Below are 26,872 nucleotides of genomic sequence, written 5' to 3'. Positions count from 1 at the left end.
GCATCCTCTGTTCTACAAGCAACACCTTGGCTCCATAGAAGGGACAGGAACCACAGGTCCTACATGTATGGCTTTGCTTCAAGAGACAGGTCCCTCTCCTGTGGTTGACAGGGTTGTTTAAGATCATTCAATAAGTAATTATTGAACATCTACTATTCAATATTGTTTAATACCACTCACATTAGTATGTGAGATACTTTTAGGGGCTATGTGAGATACTTTTGGGGACTTACAAATGTAAATAAAATTCCTTCAAATTCAGGTAAAGATTTATCTATGGTACAAGTAAAAAATAAGTTCATAAGAGTAAGAAAAATAAAATTCTGTGAAGCACCAAAGAGGGGAATCAATGAGAGCATCATAAGAGGAGATAGCATTTGAGCTTGGCCTTGAAAGAACAGTTAGGATTTCAAGATGTGGAGAAAGCCATGTAAACAGAATATCATGAGCAAAGGGACAAATGGTAGACATATGGCATTTATATGGTATAGTGACTAGTTAGCTGTGACACAAGCCTAAGAGATGGACAAAACCAGTTTCACACCTACTGCCTTCTCTCAGTCTCTGTTCAAGCACCTTGGCACACAAAGGTGACAAGATAAAGCTATGAAGCTGATATCCAATATTACTACCTCTCTTTTCTTTTTTCCTCTCTATCCAAGAAATTAAGGTAGGTCATTACTGCTACAAGAAAGACCCTTTGCTGCTGATGCTGCCCTGTGCTGTGGTTGCTGTTTTGACAGAGGCACGGATCAGGAGGAGTTTGCAATCTGATGATCTGAATCATATAGTCCTTTTTAATTTTAAAGTTAGAGTTCTGTGATTTAACATATTTGTCAATAGATCAAAGATTTAAATGCAAAAAAAGAAACGGAAAGTACTAGAAACATTCATGGGATAAAGCTTTTTAATAAAAGCTTCTGAAAAGAAAAATATACTGTAAACAAAATCAAAGTTCAAACAAACTAGGAAAAATACTTGTAACATATGATGGGCAAAATTCTAATTTCCTTAATATTTATTAATATATTAATAACAGAAGGACGAGCAATTCAATAGAAATTGGTGAAGGACATGAAAAAACAAACAGTTCATAGGAAAAGAAATAGAGTTGGCTTATAAACATAAGAAAAGACAACCTTACTCAAAATAAAAAAGCTACAAATTAAAGTGCAAGGAAATTCTATTTCTCATCCATTAGAATGGTAAAGATCAGAAACTTTTATTAAAGCCTGTGTTTACAAAATGTGTTGGAAAAAGGCAGGCAGCGCTAGTTGGTATGTAAACTGTGGAACTTCTTTGCAGAATAACTTGGTGATGATCATCAACATTTAATTGTACATGTGGTGAAGTATTTAGAGAGAAGTGTACCCATATTTGAAGCTTACTTTGAAATGTATCAAAAAATAAGGTGGACTGTTGCATGGATATATATGTGATTAAAAAGTACAGTAAAATGTTAGTGGTTGAGTCCAGATGGTGTGTAAAATATACAGGTGCCATGTAAAATTCTTTTATTTTTTTGTCTGAAAATATTCAAAATAAAATGTTGGGGAAAATGCATAAATCTGTGACTCAGCAGTTAAGAATTTACCTTGATATACTGGTGCATGTACACAAAGATGTAAATACACAGATATTCATTGCAGCATTGATTGTAGTGATAAAAGATTAGATACAACCTAAATGTCTTTCAATAGGGAACAGGTTACATGAATAGCCATTCAGTGGAATGCTATGTAGCCATTAAAAAAATGAGGCAGATATATTTAAACTTTTCTCCAAGTTATATATGAAAAAGGTAAGGTGCAGCATAGTATACTACTCTTTGTATAATTTTTGTATATGCATAATGTATCTCTGAAAGGATACGGAGGAAACTGGTAAGACTGGTTTCTCCCAGAGAGGAGATTTGGCAGGGTGGGAGTGATGTGATTCTTTGTGGGGGAAAAACTTTCACTGTGTAATTGTTGGTATTTCCCTTGATGGCAGGGGAGGGGAAAGAAGTTAGTTTTTAAACAAAAATGGATCATATTGTGCATATTTGGAAGCAGTATAGCATCTTGGTTGGGAACTCAGTCTCTGAAGTGAAACAGAAGTTGATAGTCAATTGAGTCCTGGTTCCACTATTTATTAGTTACATGACTTGAGGCAAATGTTTAACTTCTCTAAGCCTCAGGCAGAAAACAGAGGTACCCACCTCTTAGGGTTGTTTTGAAAATTGAATGTATGATTCATGCAAAACATTTTATTTATAAGCCCTATCTTTATACAGCTTATATTTAGAATAATTATCATTTTTACTCCCCAAAATATGGTTTTGAGTTCTTAAAATCATAATCTTTATCTACTTCTTAGTATTTAGACTCCCTCCAAGTCTTCTTTGAAATATTTGTCTTTCTTTTTCCAGATGCCTAGGTTTGTATATTTAAACACAGCACAAATTAGTTACCTGTAGAATTAGGAGTCGGATACTTTCCATTAAAGCCTACAAATAACAATTAAAATTCTTTCATGTTAAAATATGGTGGTATCTTACTTAGTTGAAGAGTAGCCTAGGACTGATTTGTGGTGTTATTTTTATGCTTTAGGAATCAAAGTGTCTCCCATTATTCCTAAGCGGGAGTGGGATTATTTGGTATAGGGGGGTCAGTTAGTCACTGTGGCTGCCTGTAAAGCCTGTAGTGATAATTGACTAGCTCTATATCTTTATTCTCTTTTTCCTCAGGACTTCATATCGTCCACAGCCTAGATGAAGTTAATTTCATACAGAACCTTGTGTTTTACATCGAAGCTGCATATAAAACTGCTGTAAGTACTCATTTTGGAATGAATTATAAACATGTGATGTTCTTAAAATACTGGACAACCTAATCCTTCTCTTAATGCTCCCCTCATAGTGAACCAATCTATAACGCTTCTGGCAGAAATTGCCTTCAGCCTCTTTACTAAGCTCTGTCGTCCTCTGTTTGCCTTTCCCCAAGGGATTTACAGAGGCAGGAGGGTCAAGGTGCAATGCTTTCATTCCTTTCAAACTCTGTAATACTTCATGGTATGTATTGGGCAATCTGGGGCTAAATTGTGGTCTTATTTTAATGTTTGTGGTTAATGGGAGCAAGATGGCTAAGGAGTATTATGGGTCAGTTAGCTACTTAGAAGTAAAATTTAGTCATGTATTTAATATCATCTGTAGACATTGATTCAGTGCTTACTATACAAAAATAGTTACTCTTTCTTATGACTACATATGAGGTAGGTTTTTATTGTCATAATATATTTAACATCTCTCTCAGGGTTTGCTGTTCTTCATTGCATGATGTTCATTGTATTGAAAATGGCTGTGTCATAAGTAGTCCAGTTTTTTTTTAGCTGTTTAGTTGTTTTAGTTTGGTTAGCTGTTTTTTAGTTGTTACAGATGTGAGGATAAATCTGCAACCTGTCAATCCATATTTACCAGAAGGATAATTCTAACATAGACATATCTGATGCAGACAGACATTATTTGTTGATGGATTGCTTTGTTTTCTGATGCCATAGGCCTGCTGTGATCCAGGGTAAAAGCCAGTGTTCTCTGACCTCTCTGTTGCAGCCAAGGGTTGCAGCAGTAGAATTAATGATATTTGTGCCTTCTCATACTCTAATCTTTGCTGCACAGACTAGTGTAGAGCTGGGTTTAGGGGCAGATGAGACTCACCATGGGATAAATATGGCTTACCTTTCTGAAGCTCCATCTTTTGACTCAAAGATTTGATATTAAAAGTAATTTAAGGTAAATACCAAAATAAATATAGGTGTGTGTGCATGTGTGTGCATGCACATGCATGTGTGCACATGGGTATTTCCAAGTTCTGTTCAATGAGAGGGCCTAGAAGCCTGACACCACAGTGGCAATGAGGACCAGCATCCAAGTCTTGAATGTAACTATCATTCTCTAACAAAAGAAACCAGGATTCCTTGTAGAATTGGTTGATTCCAGGGCTGGGGCAGGGAAAATACGAGATGAGACTGTATTTGGGTATCTTATAGTGACAAAAAGTGAGGAAGTGTTCAGAAAAATGGAGCATGTCAAAAGGGCACAGGAGCCAACCTAGAAGAACTCCCAGTGGCCAGAGCTGGAACAATTTGAGCAAAATAAATAATGATAACATTTTATTACAACCCAGAGAATAACCTAAATATCTATAAGTTCATACTGATGTAAATAAATAGCTGAGTAAATAAATGAGGGAGAAAAGATAACTCTTCCTTAGAGAAGAATTGCAGTTAATGAGTGTAGAGGTAATGAAGGAACTAGAAAATCACCATTGAAATCACCACTGTAATAACTGTCACAGGTACAATTCACTGATGGATGCTAAATTAGTGGGTGGATGTTTGAGGAGAAACAAGATATTTGCACAATCGTAAAGTATCTCTCTGAAGATAATTATTAATTACAGGCACACCTCATTTCACTGTGCTTCCTTCGCTCTATTGCACTTCACAGTTAATTGTGTTTTTTTACAAATTGAAGGTTTGTGATAACCCTATGTCAAGCAAGTCTATTGGTGCGATTTTTCCAACAGCATTTGCTCATTTCATGTCTCTGTGTCACATTCTGGTAATTCTTGCAGTGTGTCAAACCCTCTGCCAGCAAAGAGATTATGACTTGCTGAAGTCTCAGATAATGGTTAGCATTTTTTAGCAACAAGGTATTTTTAAATTAAGGTATGTGCATTGTTTTTTAGACATGATACTATTGCACACTTAATAGACTATAGTATAGTGTAAACATAACTTTTATATGCACTGGGAAAGCAAAAAAATCATGTGACTTGCTTTATTGCAGTATTCACTTTATTGCTGTGGTCTGGAACTGAACCCACAATATCTCTGAGGTATGCTTGTAAGTAGTATAGTAATACAATAGTATAATAGAAAAATAGTAACAGTAGAATGGAGAAACTCTGCAGACACCACCTTAACCAAGTCATTAAGGTTAACATCACCAGTAATGACATCAACATCGTATACCTCTGATACGATGTGCTAAGAAGGAGCATAATGTTTGTAGTATTCTAGTATTCTTGCCAAAAATGCATAACCTCAATCTAATCAAGAGAAGACATCAAGCAAACCCAAACTGAGGGAAATCTATAAAATATATGACCACTAATCTTCAGGAAGTGTCAAGGTCATGAAAGATAAGGCTTGAGAAACTAACTGATTGGAAGAGACTTAAGGAGGCATGACAAATGCAGCATGGTATTCTGGATTGGATCCTGGAATACATAGAAAGGTCGGACTGCCATGGCAGTCCAGTGGTTAAGACCTCACCTTCCAATGCAGGGGGTGTGGGTTCGATCCCTGGTCGGGGCGCTAAGATCCCACGTGCCTTGCGGCCAAAAAACCAAAACATAAAACAGAAGCAATATTGTAGCAAATTCAATAAAGACTTTAAAAATGGTCCACATCAAAAAAAATCTTTAAAAAAAAAGCTATTAGTGGGGGAAAAAACGGTGAAATCCTAGTAAAGTCCATAATTTGGTTACTAGTATTTTACTAATATAAATTTCTTCACTTGACAATTGTACTGTGGTTATGTCAGGTATTAACATTAGGGGAAGCTGAGTGAAAGGTGTATGGGAACTCACTGCTATTTTTGCAACTTCTCTGTAAATCTAAAGTTATTTGGAAATGAAAGGTTTTCAAAAAGTAATTTTAAATGTTATCTTTGTATTATCCAGGGGCCGTATAGAACTATGGTTAAGAATGTAGGCTTTGGAGCACTTAGACTCTAATCCTAGCTCTGTTATTCATTAGCTATGTGACCTTGGGTGAGTCACTTGACCTCTCTTTGTACCTCAGTTTCATCATCTATAAAATGTAAAGATTAAGGAAGAAACTGTAATAGTGTAAAGTGCATAGGTAAGTGCATGGTACATTGTCAGTGCCAATAGAGAGTAAAATTAGACTGGATGTTTATGATAAAATATTTGGATGATGTTTAGGCTCTGTCTCCTAGACCCCCTAGGTGTCTGCTTTGATGAAAAATTTTGAGAAGCACCTCTTTAGATGAACTAAGGTACAGTTCTTAGTCCTGATCAACTGTCAAGATATCTTCTAACTTCTTGGAGGCCCCAATAGAATTTAAAACTACTGGGAGAATAGCTACAGGGGGAACCCAACTCATTGGCCTCTCCTTAATAAGCATTGTGGGCAAGCGTATGTATGGCGAGTTAGGTTAATACTTGTGCCTTTTATTCAAGGTTTGTATATCTAGTAAGTGTTTAGTAGTGATGATTTGATAATGGTGTGTTGGTTATTTTATGCCAGGACTTCGGGATATGGGAACGTGGAGATAAGACCAACCAAGGAATCTCAGAATTGAATGCCAGTTCAGTTGGAATGGCAAAGGTAATTTTCCTTGCTTTGTTTTTACCAAGTGTGGGATAAGGAATTCTGGTACACCTTTGCCACAGATAAAGCCTTAACATGAATGTGGACCATCATCAAATTAATTGGTCTTTTAAACCATAGGCAGTATTCAGAGTCTCCAGTATAACTATGGACATATAGGTGAAGACTTCTTTCATAAGTTCCAGATTTTTATGTACAACTGCTTTTGTAGCATATCTCTATTTACATATCATATAAAGACCTTAGAAAACATATCTTAAACTAAACTCATCATCTCTATCACTACAAAAGCAAACAAAAGGAGGCTTTTTTTCCTTCCATACACTAGTTGACAAAGCTTGATATCAGGGAACCATCTCTCAATCCTCCACCCCCCTCACTCTCCTGCATCCCCTATATTGTTATCTTCATCATCATTATTGTGTTCCACTTGCCTTCATCTCTTCCTTCCCACTGCTACTGCCTTAATTTCAGCTTTCATCTATGGAAACAGCAAGAAGGCATAAAATAGGATAGTAGGAATAGGATCAAACATATTCATTATAATGATAAATACACATGGCTTGATTTGTTTCCCCTACCTAAAGGCAAAGGCACAGATTGATTTAAACAACGAAGAAAGGAAATCCAGTCTATACCTATACCACCTCTAAGAGCTCTAAGATGACAAATTGCTACAGAAAGATTAAAAACAGAAGGATGGACAAAGTGTGGCCAAAATAAGCAAAAAAGAGTACGGGTGACTACGTAAATTCAAATGAAGTAGAATTCAAAGCAAAAAGTATTACATGGAACAAAAGAGGACAAAGAGGGTCCAGATAGAAGGCACAGCCTACAATGAGAAAGTCTGGCCTGGAATGTAGTTTCAATTAATACAGAGCAAAATGTATTAGAAATACAAGGCAAAATGGAAACAGTTATAAAGGGACAATTTAACAAAAGCCACTGCTAGGCTATGACAGATAAAATAAACCAAAAATAAGTTCATAGAAAATTTAAACTATATAATTAATGTGGTTGAATTAATTAATATAGAACTTTGTCCCTACAAAATATATATTCCCTAGGTAACCATTTTCTTTTTTATGTATTTTAATTACCAAAGTGATACAGATATTGAGCTTATTTTTAAAAACTAAACCCTACTCTATTTACCTCTATGTAACCTGAATTTTTAAATTCAACAATCTCACATTTCACTGAACAACATAACCAAACATCCTCTTTCATACAGGTAATCTAATTCATTCTTTTCAATATTTAATAATTACTTTGTTGATGATAATGCTTTAGTGTGGATCCTTGTACATATATCCTGGTGAACTTGCACAAATAGTTTTGTAGGATAGATTCCTAAAAGTGAAAACATTGGGTTAAGGGATATACACTTTATTTATTTATTAATGTATTTATTTATTTTGGGCTGCATTAGGTCTTTGTTGCTGTGCGTGGCCTTTCTCTAGTTGCGGCAAGCGGGGGCTACTCTTCGTTGTGGTGCGTGGGCTTCTCCTTGTGGCGGCTTCTTTTGCTGCGGAGCACGGGATCCAGGCACGCAGGCTTCAGTAGTTGTGACGTGTGGGCTCAGTAGTTGTGGCACACGGGCTCTAGAGCGCAGGCTCAGTAGTTGTGGAGCACGGGCTCAGTTGCTCCGTGGCATGTGGGATCCTCCCGGACCAGGGATCGAACCCGAGCCCCCTGCATTGGCAGGCAGACTCCTATCCACTGCGCCACCAGCGAAGTCCCTGCTTTCTCTTTCTATTTACACATACACATTATTGTTTTTGAACCAGTTGAGAGTAAATTGCAGACATGATGCCTCATGTCTCCTAAATAGTTTAGAGTGAATTTCCTCAAAGACTGTCCCATAACCATGGTACAATCATCAAAATCAGGAAATGAACACTGGCATTATACTACAACTTAATCCAAAGACCCCATTCAAATTTCTTTAATTGTCCCAATAATATCATTTATAGCAAAACACAAAAACAAACAAGAAAACCCTTATGATCCAGGATCCAATCCAGGATAACATGTTATGTTTAGTTGTAATGTCTCTTTGGGCTTCTTTAACCTGATAATACTTTAGACTTTACTCACCTTTTATGACCTTGGCATTTTTAAAGATTGTTTTATAGAACGTCCTTCAATTTGATTTTGTGTGATATTTCCTCATGATTTGTTTCAAGCTATGCATTTTTGGAAAGAATACCACAGAGGTAAGATGTGTCCTCAGGACATAATCAGGAAGTACAAGATGTGGATTTGTCCCATTACTCTTCATGTTAAGTTTGATGGCTTCATTAAGGTGGTATCTGCCATATTTCTCTGCTGTAAATTTGCTTTTTTTCCGCCTCGTAGTTGATAAGTATTTTGTGCCTGGATGATATCTGTTTAACCCATTAGGTCTCAGTTTAGACATTTCTCCAGGGAAGCTTTCCAGAACTACCTGCTATCCCAAAGACTAAGTCAGTTCTGCCTCACAATTGAGGAACTACAAATAACTAATAAATACATGAAAGAATATTCAACCTTATTAGCAAATTAATGCAACAGAATCACCATTTTTCTATCAAATTAGGGAAAATTTCTAAAATAATACCTGGTTTGCATTAAAGAAGGTTGTATCATACACTGCTGGTGATAGTTATATTGGTACAACTTGCATGAAAGGGAATTTAGCATTATGTCCTAAAAATTGTTTATATCCTGTACTTCAGGGAATTAGTGCTTAGAAAATAACTCATTCTACTCTGTTTTTATGAGTTTGACTTTTTTAGGTTCCACATATAAGTTATATAATACAATATTTGTCTTCCTCTACCTGCTTATCGCACTTAGCATAATGCCCCCAAGGTACATCCATATTTTCGCAAATGGTAGGTTTTCCTTCTTTCTTTTTTTCTTTATTCTTTTTGAATTTTATTTATTTTTTTATACCGCAGGTGCTTATTAGTTATCCATTTTATACATATTAGTGAATATATGTCAATCCCAATCTCCCAATTCATCATACCACCACACCACCCCCCACCACTTTCCCCCCTTGGTGTCCATACTTTTCTTCTCTACATCTGTGTCTCTATTTCTGCCCCGCAGACTGGTTCATCTGTACCATTTTTCTAGATTCCACATATATGTGTTAATAAAAAAAATTGTTTTTCTCTTTCTGACATACATCACTCTGAATGACAGTCTCTAGATCCATCCACGTCTCTACAAATGACCCAATTTCATTCCTTTTTATGGCTGAGTAATATTCCATTGTATATATGTACCACAACTTCTTTATCCATTCATCTGTCGATGGGCATTTAGGTTGCTTCCATGACCTGACTATTGTAAATAGTGCCGCAGTGAACATTGGGGAGCATGTGTCTTTTTGAATTATGGTTTCTCTGGGTATATGCCCAGTAGTGGGATTGCTGGATCATATGGTAATTCTATTTTTAGTTTTTTAAGAAACCTCCATACTGTTCTCCATAGTGGCTGTGTCAATTTATATTCCCACCAGCAGTGCAAGAGGGTTCCCGTTTCACCACACCCTCTCCAGCATTTGTTGTTTGCAAATTTTCTGATGATGCCCATTCTAACTGGTGTGAGGTGATACCTCATTGTAGTGTTGATTTGCATTCCTCTAATAATTAGTGATGTTGAGCAGCTTTTCATGTGCTTCTTGGCCATCTGTATATCTTCTTTGGAGAAATGTCTATTTAGGTCTTCTGCCCATTTTTGGATTCAGTTGTTTGTTTGTGTAATATTGAGCTGCATGAGCTGTTTATATATTTGAAGATTAATCCTTTGTCCATTGTTTCATTTGCAAATATTTTCTCCCATTTTGAGGGTTGTCTTTTCGTCTTGTTTATGGTTTCCTTTGCTGCGCAAAAGCTTTGAAGTTTCATTAGGTCCCATTTGTTTATTTTTGTTTTTATTTCCATTACTCTAGGAGGTGGGTCAGAAAAGATCTTGCTGTGATTTAGGTCAAAGAGTGTTCTTCCTATGTGTTCCTCTAAGAGTTTTATAGTGTCTAGTCTTACATTTAGGTATCTAATCCATTTGAGTTTACTTTTGTGTATGGTGTTAGGGAGTGTTCTAATTTCATTCTTTTACATGTAGCTGTCCAGTTTTACCAGCACCACTTATTGAAGAGACTGTCTTTTCTCCATTGTATATTCTTGCCTCCTTTGCCATAGATTAGTTGACCATAGGTGGGTGGGTTTATCTCTGGGCTTTTTTTCTTGTTCCATTGATCTGTGTTTCTGTTTTTGGCCAGTGCCATATTGTCTTCGTTACTGTAGTTTTCTAGTATAGTCTGAAGTCAGGGAGTCTGATTCCTCCAGCTTCGTTTTTTTCCCTCAAGACTGCTTTGGCTATTCTGGGTCTTTTGGGTCTCCATACAAATTTTAAGATTTTTTGTTCTAGTTCTGTAAAAAATGCCATCGGTAATTTGAGAGGGATTGCATTGAATCTGTAGATTGCTTTGGTAATATAGTCATTTTCACAATATTGATTCCTCCAATCAAAAAACATGGTGTATCTCTCCATCTATTTGTATCATGTTTAATTTCTTTCATCAGTGTCTTATAGTTTTCTGCATAGAGATCTTTTGTCTCCCTAGGTTGGTTTCTTCCTAGGTATTTTATTCTTTTTGTTGCAGTGGTAAATGGGAGTGTTTCCTTAATTTCTCTTTCAGATTTTTCATCATTAGCATATAGGAATGCCAGAGATTTCTGTGCATTAATTTTGTATCCTGCAACTTTACCAAATTCATTGATTACATCTAGTAGTTTTCTGGTGGCATCTTTAGGTTTCTCTATGTATAGTACCATGTCATCTGCAAACAGTGACAGTTTTACTTCTTCTTTTCCAATTTGTATTCCTTTTATTTCTTTTTCTTCTCTGACTGCCGTAGCTAGGACTTCCACAACTATGTTGAATAAGAGTGGTGAGAGTGGTCATCCTTGTCTTGTTCCTGATCTTAGAGGAAATGCTTTCACTTTTTCACCATTGAGAATGATGTTTGCTGTGGGTTTGTCGTATATGTCCTTAATTAAGTTGAGGTAGGTTCCCTTTATGCCCACTTTCTGGAGAGTTTTTATCATAAACGGGTGTTGAATTTTGTCAAAAGCTTTTTCTGCATCAGTTTAGATGATCATATGATTTTTATTCTTCAACTTGTTAATATGGTGTTTTCATATATTGAAGAATCCTTGCATCCCTGGGATAAACCCCACTTGATCATGGTGTATGATCCTTTTATTGTGTTGTTGGATTCTGTTTGCTAGTATTTTGTTGAGGATTTTTGCATCTATATTCATCAGTGATATTGGTTTATAATTTTCTGTTTTTGTAGTATCTTTGTCTGGTTTTGGTATCAGGGTGATGGTGGCCTCATAGAATGAGTTTGGGAGTGTTCCTTCCTCTGCAATTTTTTGGAAGCGTTTCAGAAACATGGGTGTTAGCTCTTCTCTAAATGTTTGATAGAATTCACCTGTGAAGCCTTCTCATCCTGGACTTTTGTTTGTTGGAAGATTTTTAATCACAATTTCATTACTTGTGACTTGTCTGTTCATATTTTCTATTTCTTCCTTGTTCAGTCTTTGAAGGTTGTACCTTTCTATGAATTTGTCCATTTCTTCCAAGTTGTCCATTTTATTGGCATAGAGTTGCTTGTAATAGTCTCTTAGGATGCTTTGTATTTCTGCGGTGTCTGTTGTAACTTCTTTTTCATTTCTACTTTTATGGATTTGAGGCCTCTCCCTCTTTTTCTTGATGAGTCTGGCTAATGGTTTATCAGTTTTGTTTATCGTCTCAAAGAACCAGCTTTTAGTTTTATTGATCCTTGCTATTGTTTTCATTGTTTCTGTTTCATTTATTTCTGCTCTGATCTTAATGATTTCTTTCCTTCTCCTAACTTGGGGCTTTGTTTGTTCTTCTTTCTCTAGTTCCTTTAGGTGTAAGGTTAGATTTTTTATTTGAGTTGTTTCTTGTTTCTTGTGGTAGGCTTGTATAGCTATCAACTTCCCTCTTAGAACTGCTTTTGGTACACCCCATAGGTTTTGGATCGTCGTGTTTTCATTGTAATTTGTCTCTAGTTTTTTTTTTTTTTTCCTCTTTGAGTTTTTCAGTGATCTCTTGGTTATTTAGTAATGTATTGTTTAGCCTCCCTGTGTTTGTGTTTTTTACGTTTTTTCCCCTGTGGTTGATTTCTAATCTCATAGTGTTGTGTTCAGAAAAGATGCTTGATATGGTTTCAATTTTCTTAAATTTACTGAGGCTTGATTTGTGACCCAAGATGTGATCTATCCTGGAGAATGTTCCATGTGCACTTGAGAAGAAAGTGTAATCTGCAGTTTTTGGATGGAAAGTCCTATAAATATCAATTAAGTACCTCTGGTCTATTGTGTCATTTAAAGCTTGTGTTTCCTTATTAATTTTCTGTTTGGATAATCTGTCCATTGGTGTAAGTGAGGTGTTAAAGTCCCCCACTATTATTGTGTTAGTATTGATTTCCTCTTTTATAGCTGTTAGCAGTTGCCTTATGTATTGAAGTGCTCCTATGTTGGGTGCATATATATTCACAATTGTTATATCTTCTTCTTGGATTGATCCCTTGAACATTGTGTAGTGTCCTTCCTTGTCTCTTGTAACATTCATTATTTTAAAGTCTATTTTATCTGATATGAGTATTGCTACTCCATCTTCCTTTTGGTTTCTTTTTGTATGGAATATCTTTTTCCATCCCCTCACTTTCAATCTGTATGTGTCCGTAGGTCTGAAGTGGGTCTCTTGTAGACAACATATATATGGGTCTTGTCTTTGTATCCATTCAGCGAGCCTGTGTCTTTTGGTTGGAGCATTTAATCCATTCACATTTAAGGTAATTATCGATATGTATGTTCCTATTACCATTTTCTTAATTGTTATGGGTTTGTTTCTGTGGGTCTTTTCTTCTCTTGTGTTTCCCACTTGGAGAAGTTCCTTTAGAATTTGTTGTGTAGCTGGTTTGGTGGTGCTGAATTCTCTTAGCTTTTGCTTGTTTGTAAAGCTTTTGATTTCTCCTTCAAAACTGAATGTGATCCTTGCCAGGTAGAGTAATCTTGGTTGTAGGTTCTTCCCTTTCATCACTTTAAATATATCATGCCACTCCTTTCTGGCTTGTAATGTTTCTGCTGAGAAATCAGCTGTTAACCTTATGGGAGTTCCCTTGTATTTTTTTTGTAGTTTTTCCCTTGTTGTTTTCAGTAGTTTTTCTTTTTAATTTTTGTCACTTTGTTTACTGTGTGTCGCGGTGTGTTTCTCTTTGGGTTTATCCTGTATGGGACTCTCTGTGCTTCCTGGACTTGTGTGGCTATTTCCCTTCCCATGTTAGGGAAGTTTTCAACTATACTCTCTTCAAATATTTTCTTGGGTCCTTTCTCTCTCTCTTCTCCTTCTGGGACCCCTATCATGTGAATATTGTTGTGTTTAATGTTGTCCCCGAGGTCTCTTAGGCTGTCTTCGTTTCTTTTCATTCTTTTTTCTTTATTCTGTTCTGCAGCAGTGAATTCCACCATTCTGTCTTCCAGGTCACTTATCTGTTTTTCTGCCTCAGGTACTCTGCTGATTCCTTTTAGTGTATTTTTCATTTCAGTTACTGTATTGTTTGTCTCTGTTTGTTTGTTCTTTAATTCTTCAAGGTGTTTGTTCTTTATTTCTACCAGGTGTTTGTTAAACATTTCTTGCATCTTCTTGATCTTTGCCTCCATTCTTTTTCCAGGGTCTTGGATCATCTTCACTATCATTATTCTGAATTCATTTTCTGGAAGGTTGCCTATCTCCACTTCATTTAGTTGTTTTTCTGGGGTGTTATCTTGTTCCTTCATCTGGTACAAAATCCTCTGCCTTTTCATTTTGTCTGTCTTTCTGTGAACGTGGTTTTTGTTCCACAGGCTGCAGGATTATAGTTCTTCTTGCTTCTGCTGTCTGCCCTCTGGTGGATGAGGCTATCTAAGAGGCTTGTGCAGACTTCCTGTTTGGAGAGACTGGTGATTGGTAGAGCTGGGTGTTGCTCTGGAGGGCAGAACTCAGTAAAACTTTAATCAGCTTTTCTGCTGATGGGTGATGCTACGTTCCCTCCCTGTTTGTTGTTTGGCCTGAGGCGACCCAACACTGGAGCCTACCTGGCTTTTTGGTCTGGCTAATGGCAGACTCTGGGAGGGCTCATGCCAAGGAGTACTTCCCAGAACTTCTGCTGCCAGTGTCCTCCCCGGAGTGAGCCACAGCCCCCCCACCCCCGCTCCCGCCTCTGCAGGAGACCTTCCAACACTAGCAGGTATGTCTGGTTCAGTCTCCTATGGGGTCACTGCTCCTTCCCCTGGGTTCTAATACACACACTACTTTGTGTGTGCCCTCCAAGAGTGGAGTCTCTATTTCCTCCAGTTCTGTCAAAGTCCTGCAATCAAATCCCACTAGCCTTCAAAGTCTGATTCTCTAGGAATTCCTCCTCCTGTTGCCAGACCTCCAGGTTGGGAAGCCTGACATGTGGCTCAGAACCTTCACTCCAGTGGGTGGACTTCTGTGGTATAAGTGTTCTCCAGTTTGTGAGTCACCCACCCAGCAATTATGGGATTTGATTTTATTGTGATTGCGCCCCTCCTACCATCTCACTGTGGCTTCTCCTTTGTCTTTGGATGTGGGGTATCTTTTTTGGTGAGTTCCAGTGTCTTCCTGTCGATGATTGTTCAGCAGTTAGTTGTGATTCTGGTGCTCTCACAAGAGGGAGTGAGCGCACGTTCTTCTACTCTACCATCTTGAACCAGTCTCCTCCTTGTTTCTTATGGCTGAATGATATTCCATTATACACACATACAAACACACACACACGCACACATACATACACACACAGATGCAGGTATGCACACACATACCCCACATCTTCTTTATCCATTCATCTGTTGACAGACACTTAGATTGTTTCCGTACATTGTGAATGATGCTGCAGTAAACATAGGAGTGCATATATTTCTTTGATATCCTGTTTTTATTTCCTTTGGATATATACCCAGAAGTGAAATTGCTGGATCATATGGTTGTTCTAATTTAATTTTTTGAGTAACCTCCATACTTATTATTTTCCATAGTGGCTGAACCAACTTGCGTTCCCCCCAACAGTGTGCAAGGTTTGCTTTTATCCATGTCCTCACCCATACTTATCTTTTTTATGATAACCATTCTGACAGATGTGCGGTGATATTGCATTGTGGTTTTGACTTGCATTTCCCTGTTGATTAGTGATTTTGAGCATCTTTTCATGTACCTGTTGGTCATTTGTATGTTCTCTTTGTAAAAAATGTCTATTCATTTCCTTTGTCCATTTTTTAATTGAATTATTAATTGTGTATGTTCTTTATATATTTGGGATGTAAACTTCTCATTATATATGTGGTTTGCAAATATTTTCTCCCATTCTCTAGGTTGCTTTTTCATCTTTTTGATTATTTCTTTTGTTGTGTAGAAGCTTTCTATTTATTTATTTATTTATAAACATCTTTATTGGAGTATAATTGCTTTACAATGGTGTGTTAGTTTCTGCTCTATAACAAAGTGAATCAGTTATACATATACATATGTTGCCATATCCCTTCCCTCTTGCATCTCCCTCCCTCCCAGCCTCCCTATCCCACCCCTCTAGGTGGTCACAAAGCACTGAGATGATCTCCCTGTGTTATGCGGCTGCTTCCCACTAGCTGTCTGTTTTACATTTGGTAGTATATATAAGTCCATGCCACTCTCTCATTTTGTCCCAGCTTACCCTTCCCCCTCCCTGTGTCCTCAAGTCCCTTCTCTACGCAGAAACTTTTTAGTTTGATGTAGTCCCCCTTATTGATTTTTGCTTTTGTGCTTATACCTTTGGTGTCATCTAAAAAATCATTGTCAAGACCAATGTGAAGGAAGAGTTTTGTGATATCCAGTCTTAATGTTTAATCCATCTTGAGTTAATTTTTGTGTGTGGTGTAAGATAGGGGTCCAATTTTATTGTTCTGTATGTGATTATCCAGTTTTCCCAAAACTGTTTGTTGAAGAGACGATATCATTTTCCCATTGAGTGTTCCTGGCTCCTTTATCAAATATTAATTGACTGTAAATGCAGGGGTTTATTTCTGGGCTCTCTATTCTGTTTCATTGGTCTATGTGTCTACTTTTATGCCTGTATCATACTATTTTAATTACTATACCTTTGTAGTATAGTTTGAAATCAGGAAGTGTGATGCCTTCAGCTTTATTTTTCTTTCTCAATAGCTTTGTCTATTTAGGGTCTTTTGTGATTCCATACAAATTTTAGGATTTTTTTTATTTCTGTGAAAAATGCCATTGGAATTTTTATACGGATTGCGTTGTATCTATAGATGACTTTGGGTAGTGTAGACATTTTAACAATATTAATCTTCTGATCCATGAGCATGGGGCTATCTTTCCATTTGTTTTTGTCTTAAATTTCTGTCATCAAAGTATTGTAGTGTTCATTGTACAGATCTTTCACCTCTTTGGTTAAATTTATTCTTAAGTATTTTATTGCTTTTGATGCTGTTGTGAATGGGATAGTTTTCTTTATTTCTTTTTTAGCTGTTTTGTTGTTAGTGTACAGAAAACACAACTGATTTCTGTATGTCGATTTTATATCCTGTAACTTTACTGAATTTGTTGATTAGTTCCAACAGTTTTTTGGTTGAGTCTTTAGGGTTTTCTATATATGAGATCATATCATCTTCAAATAATGACAATTTTACTTCTTCATTTCTGATTTGGATGCCTTTTATTTCTTTGTCTTTCCCAATTGCTTTAGCTAGGACTTCCAGTACTACGTTGAATAAGAGTGGTGAGAGTGAGCACCCTTGTCTTGCTTTAACCTTGCAGGAAAACTTCCAATTTTTCACCACTGAGTAGAATGTTAGCTGTGGGTTTGTTGTATATGGCCTCTATTATGTTGAGGTATGTTCCTTCTATACCAAATTTGTTGAGGGTTTTTAATCATGAAAGTATGAATGCAGCCTCCATCTCAAGTGTCTCTGGGACAATATGGGAGACCAGAAAAACCCTCAGAGGCGGAATAAAGAATGTTATTGTATTTTCTGTTCTGCTGAACATATTTAAAATGATATCATGTTCATTGATATGATACCAGGGGTAGAGGGAGAAGAAATATACGCATTTGTAATGCTGAAGTTGTACTTTCCTTCTTTGTTCCTCAAAGGCAGCCCTGGAGGCATTAGATGAACTGGACCTGTTTGGTGTGAAAGGTGGTCCCCAGTCAGTTATCCATGTCCTAGCTGATGAAGTGCAACACTGCCAGGTAAGAGAATAATGGACAACGTTATAGAAAAATGTATTTTTACTCAGACTCAAATTTAGCATGAGCTTTAGAATAAGCAGAACTGAATGAGAGTACATAATCTGATTTATTACCATGTACCAAAAATGTCTTGTTAAGCATCCTATAGAGATAAGCCTGATACAGCATGAGCTATAACAGAGATCATAGTGCTGTTCTCTCACCCAAGGTTATAAAGTGATCCTATCACAGTATATGGAATTCTCCACTATTATTGTATCAAGGGTATATGGGCTCTGCTCCTGAGTATCTCCTTTTCTAAATATCCCAAGAGAACAAGAGGTGATCGATTTTGAGTGTTCTTCTTGATAGTGGCTCTGAAACTTTCTCTTGTCCCTGGTTGGCCCTCGGGTTAGATGTTTAGAGATTAGACTGTTTAAGTGGTAAATGCATATCTTCAGTTTTGTTTAGGATTACTCTCTGTATTGAAAGAGTAAGGTTCTTGTCATTGACAAGATGGCCTTTCTTGTCTTCTTCAAACCTTGATTAGATACCCATGGTGTTCTAGTGAATACAGTCTTACCCTCTAATTTTAAAAATGCAAAATTTTCCATGGAAAAGATAAATTTCAGGGATATAGGAGCTAAGCCTTCCACATCTTGCTTCCCAGCAGCTACATTTTATCTTTATGCTTAGATAGTTGCTAATGGAGCAACAGCATTATGAGTGGGATAATGATGTTAGAGTATTCTTTATCCATTAGCAGCTGCTTAAGAATCAGGATTAGGAGGCACTGAGAGCAGGATTAAGACAAGGGATGATTTATAGAAGTAGTCTTCTAAGCTTTCACTATTAAATCATTTTTAGATTTTCAACTGAATGATCCTCTTCAACATACATCTTTTGAAACTAAAGCTAATAACTTTATAATGCTGAGTTATTTACTAATGTGCCACATTTGACTTCCTTTCTTTTAGTCTATCCTTAATTCGATACTCCCCCGGGCTTCAACATCCAAAGAGGTTGATGCTAGTCTACTTTCAGTTATTTCCTTCCCAGCCTTTGCAGTAGAGGATAATCAGTTGGTGGAGCTCACAAAACAGGAAATCATCACTAAGCTTCAGGTATGTCCATATGTGCCTTTCTTTTCTTTCAGCTCTAATTTTAAGGCTAAATTAGTATCTTTGTGAGTCTTGAATATGACCTATGTTGGTGATTTAACCAAGTGATCAGGGTTAACATCACCAGTAATAAGATGTACTGACATCATGTACGCCCTGATATGGTGCACTGAGAAGCACAAAGCACCTCCGTGATGTCCTTCCCAGGAATGCGGTACCTCAATCTAATCATGAGAAAACATCAGACAAAACCAAATCGAGAGGCATTCTACAAAGTAACTGACAAACACTCTGCAAAAATGTCAAGATGATGAAAAACAGGGAAGGACTGAGGAACCATCACAGATTAGAAGAGACTAAGGAGACATGCCAGCTAAATGCAGTGGTATCCTAAATTGGATACTGGAACAGAAAAAAAGCATCAGTGGAAAAACTGATGAAATCCAAATAAGTTCTATACTTTGGTTAATAGTGTTGTACCAAGGTTAATTTTTTGGTTTTGGTAAATTTTCTGTGGTTATTTAAGATGTTAATATTAGGGGACAGTGGCTGAAGGATATACAGGGACTCTGTACTGTTTTGGGAACTCTTCTGTAAGTCTCAGATTATCTCAAAATTTTTAAACTGTGTTTTCTTTTTTAAAAAAACTGTGGTCTCTTATGAATTGTGTGAGCAGGACCGCATAGATTAGTAATTGGGCTGTCACAGACTTATCCTATTGTGGAAAGCCATGGAGAAGATAAAATAAAAACACTGCTTTAGGGAAGAGCCTGCAACTTAGCCCTCGCTTGAAATCACATTGCTGAAATCACTTTCTGCTGCTGGACTGATATCAGGGTTTTTTAAAATTATTTTTTAAGTATCATGTCTCTATTGATGATAGGTTGGCACATGTAGCTGTTGCAAAGGATACATTTCTGATTAATTATATTGCTGTACCAATGTTCATTCTTCTGGCTTGTTTCCTCTGCATTCCCAGGGTCGTTATGGTTGCTGTCGCTTTCTACGAGATGGATATAAAACTCCTAAAGAGGTAGGTTTGTTTTCCCCAAAATGAGTCCAAGGTAGGATGGTCACTACAGCAGCCTCATTCAGAGAAAATACCTCATTCAGAGAAAATACTTATCTCATTAATGGTACTTCAAATAATCACTAAATAGGATAACCATAACTGATGTTTGCTACCTTTGTTAGGATTAGTTGCCAGGTTTTGCTTGTGAGCCCTTCTGGATTAAATAAAATAGAGGAAGGTGTAGTCCTTCCACCTCTTGAAGTTGGTTAGTTTCAGGAAAGAGCTACTGATGGATGCTTAAGTCAGTGGATGAAAATTTCGGCAGAAACAGATTATTTACATAGTCTCAAAATATTCCCCCCCAAACATTTAATTATTACAAAGGGAAAAATCTTTCTGTCAGTAGATCCTTTTGGATCCCTTCCACCTTTTGCAGTTGGTTAGTTCTAAACAGTACTTGATCTTGAAAAGTTAACTTCCTTTCATTCCACTTGTCAAAAGTTCTCCTTGGAAATATCAATGGAGAAAATTTAGTATTATTAAAAGGGAATGAATGGTTGGTAACCACTTTCATTGAAAATGTAAATATAGTTTAAGGCTCAGGTTTGCTGGTTGAGAGCCATTATATATTTTTTTAAATTACCGAGCTCAAACTCTTCTGGTTTACTTCCTGTCTTCCATTTTATTCTTTAAGCCTTTTGACTTCTGCCCCTACCAATCTATTAAAATTGTGCTCTGAAATATCATCATAATCTCCTAAGTAAGCAATCCAGTAGCCTTTTCTCAGTCCTTATTCTCCTTGACTTCTCTGTAGTACATCACTATTACCTACCCCTACATTTTCTTGAAATTCTTTTCCTATTTTAACTTCCACAACTCTACACCATCTTAATTTTTCTCCTCTTTCTGTCCTCCCTCACCAAATTGAGGGTTTACCAAGATTCTGTTCTTGGGCTGCTTGTTCATTATATATAGGTACTACATCCATAATTTGTGATTCGTGTGTCACCTCTATAAGGATGATTCCCAAACCCTCATCTCTTGCTGTCCTTCTGAACATTTCTATTTGTATGTTCTGCTGCTACCTCAAACTTAACAAGTACAAAACCAAACTCAGGCTTATTACAAATTAGTCTCACTTCCTCATACACCTGCCTGTAGTATCATTATTATACCAGTTCTGCTAGTTAGAATCACATGACAAAAGTACTTGCTAAAGGAGGGGAGTGTGTATGTGCTCTGCCTTCTCTGAAACAAACTATCAGTGGTGAAAGGCTGTGTTGTAATACCTCTGAACTAAAGATATAGTCTGACCTTGGAGTGATAAGACAGACTTTGTTTATTGTGTTTTTACCAGGATCCCAATCGTCTGTACTATGAACCAGCTGAGCTGAAGTTATTTGAAAACATTGAGTGTGAATGGCCATTGTTCTGGACATACTTTATCCTTGATGGGGTATTTAGTGGGAATGCAGAACAGGTAATGCACTGGGGAAAGAGCTTTTTAGCAGATTGTTATTATGTCTTCCTCTTTCAGTTAATGACTGTGCTGACCCTGTGTCCAAATGGAAGTCTTCCCTAATAGGGAGGAGACAGAGTTATCTTCTAGAGACTAGTAGTTGAGGGCACATGTTAAAGAGTTAGAAGACCTGGATATTGCTATCACTCAGACTTGACTTTTAATAAATATAGAAAGCAGAATAGCAAGTCCTGTATACTTGCCTTAATCATCAGAGGTACTTGAATTTACCTCCTGACTTTGTATGTCTTTTTTTTTAATAAATCTTGGAAATGATATTCTGACTTTAGCAAAAACAAACAAAAAACAAAACAACCACCCACTTATACCCTGTCCTCACCCCCCAAAATACAGTCATCATTGCTTTTTGAGCTACATGAATAAAGTAGTTTAGAAACCATTGTTGGAAAACAGTGAGACTGGACAATTTAATCAAGTTAGTTTAATGTCAGGCATTCTGCAAATTGGCTGTGTTCTAAACTTGGACATAAATCCAACACATTTGGAAGTCGTTTATACTTGGCTACATAAATACAGTTTTGTGTAATTTGAATACTTTGGCCAGTAGTAATCTGTAACTGCCAATATGAGTTTAAATAATAGGGGTACACCAAAGTTTCAGGGGCACAAAGTGCTGTTTTACTCTAAGCTTTATATAGAGTATCCTTATTTGAGCAAGAAATAAGATAAGCAATAATAGAGATACCTGCCCTATTTTGAGCACCCTATTTTTTTAAACCAAACTTTTAAAAAATATTTATTATTTATTTATTTATTCATTTTGGCTGCTCTGGGTCTTAGTTACGGCACGCAGGATCTTCATTGCGGCATGTTTAGTTGGTGGCATGCGGGCTTCTTAGTTGCAGCATGCGGGCTTCGGCATGCAGATTCTTGGTTGCATTATGCATGTGGGATCTAGTTCCCCGACCAGAGATCGAACCTGGGGCCTCTGCATTGGGAGCACAGAGTCTTACCCACTGGACCACCAGGGAAGTCCCTTGACCACCCTATTTTGATTCTACCATTTTTCTCAGTCCTTCTCAAATTCCACAGAATTGTTTCTCAAAAACTGTGCTTGCTCAAAGAAAGATTTATTTATTAAATGTGCCAACTAAGTACAAAGCATATTCAGGTGTTTTGAACTCTCAGGGGAAAAAAGGAGCTGGATGGCCTGGATTCTTATTTATTCTTTTTTTTTCCTGGCTTTGCTGCTGACCACTGAGTAGTCCAAGTACTGTCATTGACTTCTTCAGTTTCTCTGTACAGGCATACCTCAGAGATATGCAGGTTCAGTTCCAGAGCAGCACAAATATTGCAAATATCTCAATAAAGCAAGTCATATGAAATTTTTTGGTTTCCCAGTGCATATAAAAGTTATGTTTACACTACATTCTGTTAAGTGTGCAATAGCAGTATGTCTAAAAAAACAATGTACATACCTTAGTTAAAAATATTTTATTGCTGAAAAATGCTAACCATCATCTGAGCCTTCCATGGGTCATAATCTTTTTGCTGATACATGCTTTGAAATACTTTGAGAATTCCCAGATATGTGACACAGAGACACAAAATGAGCAAATGCTGTTAGAACAATGATGCCAGTAGACTTGCTCAACACAGGGTTGCTGCAAACCTTCAATTTGTAAAACAAAAACAAACAAACAAAAAGCAGTATCTGTGAAGCACAATAAAGCAACGTGCAATAAAACAAGGTATGCCTGTACATATGATGAGAATAGTTTTTCTTTCTTCATTGAAGAAGTGGATAGCCCTAAAATTCTTTGAATTTCACAGATGAAGACATATGATAAGTGCATGGTACAGTCAATTTGGCTATAATGAGACACATAGGTGTTCCCTAAAAATCACCATGCTCTGCATATTTGAGAAGTAAAAACTATAGGGCTTATGGGAAAATGTGGTTGGGGAAAACACTTAAAAAGTTTGTCAGAAATACATACAAAATGATAGGAACCTAATAAAAACAGTACCACAGATAGGCATTAATGGCTTTAACACATTCATTCATTACTCTTTCAAAAATTATATTCTGAGAAAATTATTTCAAGGGTGGCATACATTTAGATACAACGCTGCTCATCACTGTTACATTCATACAAATTAAGTCTGGTCGTAATTTAAATGTTCAACAAGAATGAAATGTTAAATTAGAGATCATGTGTATAAAATATGCTGCTATTAAAATGTGTATTAAAATTTAATATCATTGTTAAAAATTCAGATTAACTGTTGTTTTATACTTCAAATATAATTTTATTTTAGTGTTTGGTTTTCTCATAATTGAAAAAAAACAGTACCACAGCCTTATACACGTTAAATGGTTAAGAAATATATAAATACCACAAAGATATGGCACTTGTACCTTGAAAAACACCTGAAGTTTTCTTGTGGATATGTGCAACCATGTTCCTACCACCTCACTTGCAGGGCTCCCGTGCACACCACCCTACATGCCAGAGGAAGAGAGGAAAAGAGAGATAGCATAAGAGAAAAGAAAAAAAAAATATCAAACAGAGAGGAAAAATTAAAAAAATAGGGCAAGGAGGGAATAGAAGGGGAAATTAAATAGAAGGGAAGGCACAGAGCCATGCAGCCAAGTCGGCCATGAGAAGGGAGCAGCTCGGGAGTGGTAGGAGAGTTATCTGAAATTGGATGGAAAGTTGTAACACCACATGTGGATGGGTTGTGGTTCATGGTTCTGAGGTGTGTGCATGTGTGTGTGTTGTGTATTCTTACACGACTCAGTTCAGCTGAGTGCCTTCTCAGGTTGAAATTGTGCATAAGCAGATGTGAAATTCATGTTATGCTCAAATTGTTCTGTAATATATCAAATGCATTGGAACAAATTTGTGTTTTCAAAACAACTATCATAGCAGAACTGACTATATAGTTTTTCCACCATAAATTATAGTGGGGTTTTTTTTTGCTTTTTATTTATTACTAATCTACAGCAAATTTTTAAGCAAAAAAATGGAAACTTGATCATAATAGAAACTTAATTTGACAGGGAAAATACAGTTTTAAAAGCAATTACATGTAAAGTCAAGAAGCTGTACTCAGTGTAGTACACAGTGGGTAGAAGCATGTATGTGGAGGCAGGCTGACTTGGGCTCAAATCTGGGCTCATCCTTGCACTCGCTGTATGATCTTTCAGAAGCTCATAACCTCCTTGAGCCTTAATTTCCCTGTAAAAAGGCTTTAATTACAGACACCTGGATGGTTATTAAAATTAAATTTATTCATCAGCAGAACAGGAATAAAGATGCAGATGTAGAGAATGGACTTGAGGACGTGGGGAGGGGGAAGGGTAAGCTGGGATGAAGTGAGAGAGTGGCATTGACATATATACACTACCAAATGTAAACTAGATAGCTAGTGGGAGGCAGCCACATAGCACAGGGAGATCAGCTCGGTGCTTTGTGACCACCTAGAGGGGTGTGATAGGGAGGGTGGGAGAGACACGCAAGAGGGAGAGAATATGAGGATACATGTATACATAGAGCTGATTCACTTTGTTATATAACAGAAACTAACACAACATTGTAAAGCAATTATACACCAATAAAGATGTTAAAAAAAATTAAATGCGTTAAAAGTATGCAAAACTCCTAGCATAGTATCTGGCCTCCATCAGCATTTAGTAAATACTACTTCCCTTTCTTTCCTTTCAGTAGGTGAATATACCCCTTTGCAATAGGACCTTCTTTGGCTACAACCCTCCCTAGATCCCCAAAGGGAACTCTATGAATTTTGTTCCCCTTTTCTTTTCTCTACAGGTTCAAGAATACAGAGAGGCTCTTGAAGCAGTCCTCATCAAAGGCAAAAATGGAGTCCCACTTCTGCCGGAGCTGTACAGTGTTCCTCCTGACAAGGTAAGCTGGACGGTGCCATAACATGGAGCTGGGAGAAGAGGAGCAGCACCTCAAAAGGACTGCCTTATTTGAGTCAAATAATTTTTAATCTTCTGATTTTAATGTTCTAAAGTCTTTCTTTAGGTATAGAACAATTAAAATATGATTTTATTCCTTTGAAAGTATATTTATAAAGCAGACTCAGTTATGGCACTGTTACTGGGCAAGACGAGGGCAAGATCATATCTTATAGAGGTAGTTTCACGGGTGTATATTTGTCCTCAAACTCATCAAGATGCATATGTTAAATATGTATGGCCTTTCTATATGTCAGCCAAACCTCAATTTAAAAAAATAAAATGAGTTGTTCAGAGATTGATTTTTAAAAAAATCAAACTTTAAGGTTGAGAATGATATGGAGATCAGTAAGCCGAACTAGAGTGATGTTCTGTGTGAACTCTCAGTATTTGATATTTTCTGCTTTGAGGCTAGTCATCTGGGATTAATTGAGTAGATCAGGCTTGGAAAATGAAGTATGTCTCCATTTTCTCAAAATGCCAGTTCAAATTACCATTATTCCTCTTCATTGCAAAAGAGCATTAGCCGGGGGAGAGATGCAATATTCCATGCTGGTGGGGATGAGTGGACTAAGCTCCTAGCAACATCAGCAGCATAACCTGAGAGCTTGTTAGAAATGCAGATTTCAGGCCTTTCCCTACATCTACTCAGTAAGAATATGCCATTGGACAAGATCCTTAGGTGGGGTGTATCCATGTACAGTTAGAGGAGCACTGCCCTAGACTGTAGTCATAGTGCTTGACTTTTCAGTGCATTGCATATATGACTGTTTTATAGAGTATGAATCACAATCCAGACTCGGGCTTTTTGTTGTCTAGTATTTTAAACCTCCTATTCTTTTTTTTAATTAATTAATTAATTTATTTATTTTTGGCTGCATTGGGTCTTCATTGCTGTGCACGGGCTTCCTCTAGTAGTTGTGGTGAGCGGGGGCCACTCTTTGTTGCGGTGCGTGGGCTTCTCATTGCGGTGGCTTCTCTTGTTGTGGAGCACAGGCTCTAGGAGCACGAGCTTCAGTAGTTGCGGCACACGGGCTCAGTAGTTGTGGCTCACTGGCTCTCGAGTGCAGGCTCAGTAGTTGTGGCGCATGGGCTTAGTTGCTCCGCGGCATGTGGGATCTTCCTGGACCAGGTGTCGAACCTGTGTCCCCCGCATTGGCAGGCGGATTCTTAACCACTGCACCATCAGGGAAGCCCTAAACCTTCTATTCTTTTCCTTTATCTCTTTATTTATTTATTTATTTATTTAGGTTGATGAAGAATATCAAAATCCTCACACTGTGGACCGAGTCCCCATGGGCAAACTGCCTCATATGTGGGGTCAGTCTCTATACATCTTAGGAAGCTTGATGGCAGAGGTAAGGGGAAACTTCAAGGCTCTTCCATTTTTCTGCTTTAGTCACCATAACAATCAGATTTGTGAGTAGCTCATTAAATCTGAAGGATATATCTTTTGCCTTTTGTATTCTGCCTTAATTACAGATTTTCCTCCAGATTCTTAGAGTGAGAGCATGGCCAGTCCTTGGCAAAAATCTTTCCCTCTGGCAACTATGTCCGTCAT

The 26,872-nt window shown here is 37.2% G+C and overlaps 1 protein-coding gene across 5 annotated transcripts in view; it reads left to right on the top strand.

The window, feature by feature from the left end:
• PHKA1 (phosphorylase kinase regulatory subunit alpha 1) overlaps positions 1–26,872 on the top strand; it is a 136,119-nt gene that overhangs the window by 15,255 nt on the left and 93,992 nt on the right. For 4 of the 5 annotated variants that reach the window (XM_019932157.3, XM_019932156.3, XM_019932155.3 and 1 more), the window contains 8 exons: positions 2,729–2,811; positions 6,316–6,396; positions 17,633–17,731; positions 18,688–18,834; positions 19,811–19,864; positions 21,201–21,323; positions 25,160–25,255; positions 26,562–26,669. In XM_019932157.3, the coding sequence (XP_019787716.1) occupies positions 2,729–2,811; positions 6,316–6,396; positions 17,633–17,731; positions 18,688–18,834; positions 19,811–19,864; positions 21,201–21,323; positions 25,160–25,255; positions 26,562–26,669 (791 nt within the window). The remainder of the gene's footprint in view (positions 1–2,728; positions 2,812–6,315; positions 6,397–17,632; positions 17,732–18,687; positions 18,835–19,810; positions 19,865–21,200; positions 21,324–25,159; positions 25,256–26,561; positions 26,670–26,872) is intronic. The other variant, XM_033849451.2, reaches the window with a different exon arrangement.

This window comes from Tursiops truncatus, chromosome X (genome assembly GCF_011762595.2).
Source record: "Tursiops truncatus isolate mTurTru1 chromosome X, mTurTru1.mat.Y, whole genome shotgun sequence".
In the NCBI taxonomy this organism is placed as follows: Eukaryota; Metazoa; Chordata; class Mammalia; order Artiodactyla; family Delphinidae; genus Tursiops; species Tursiops truncatus.
Note: the sequence above shows the minus strand (reverse complement) of the source record. Positions and strands in the feature narration are given on the sequence as shown.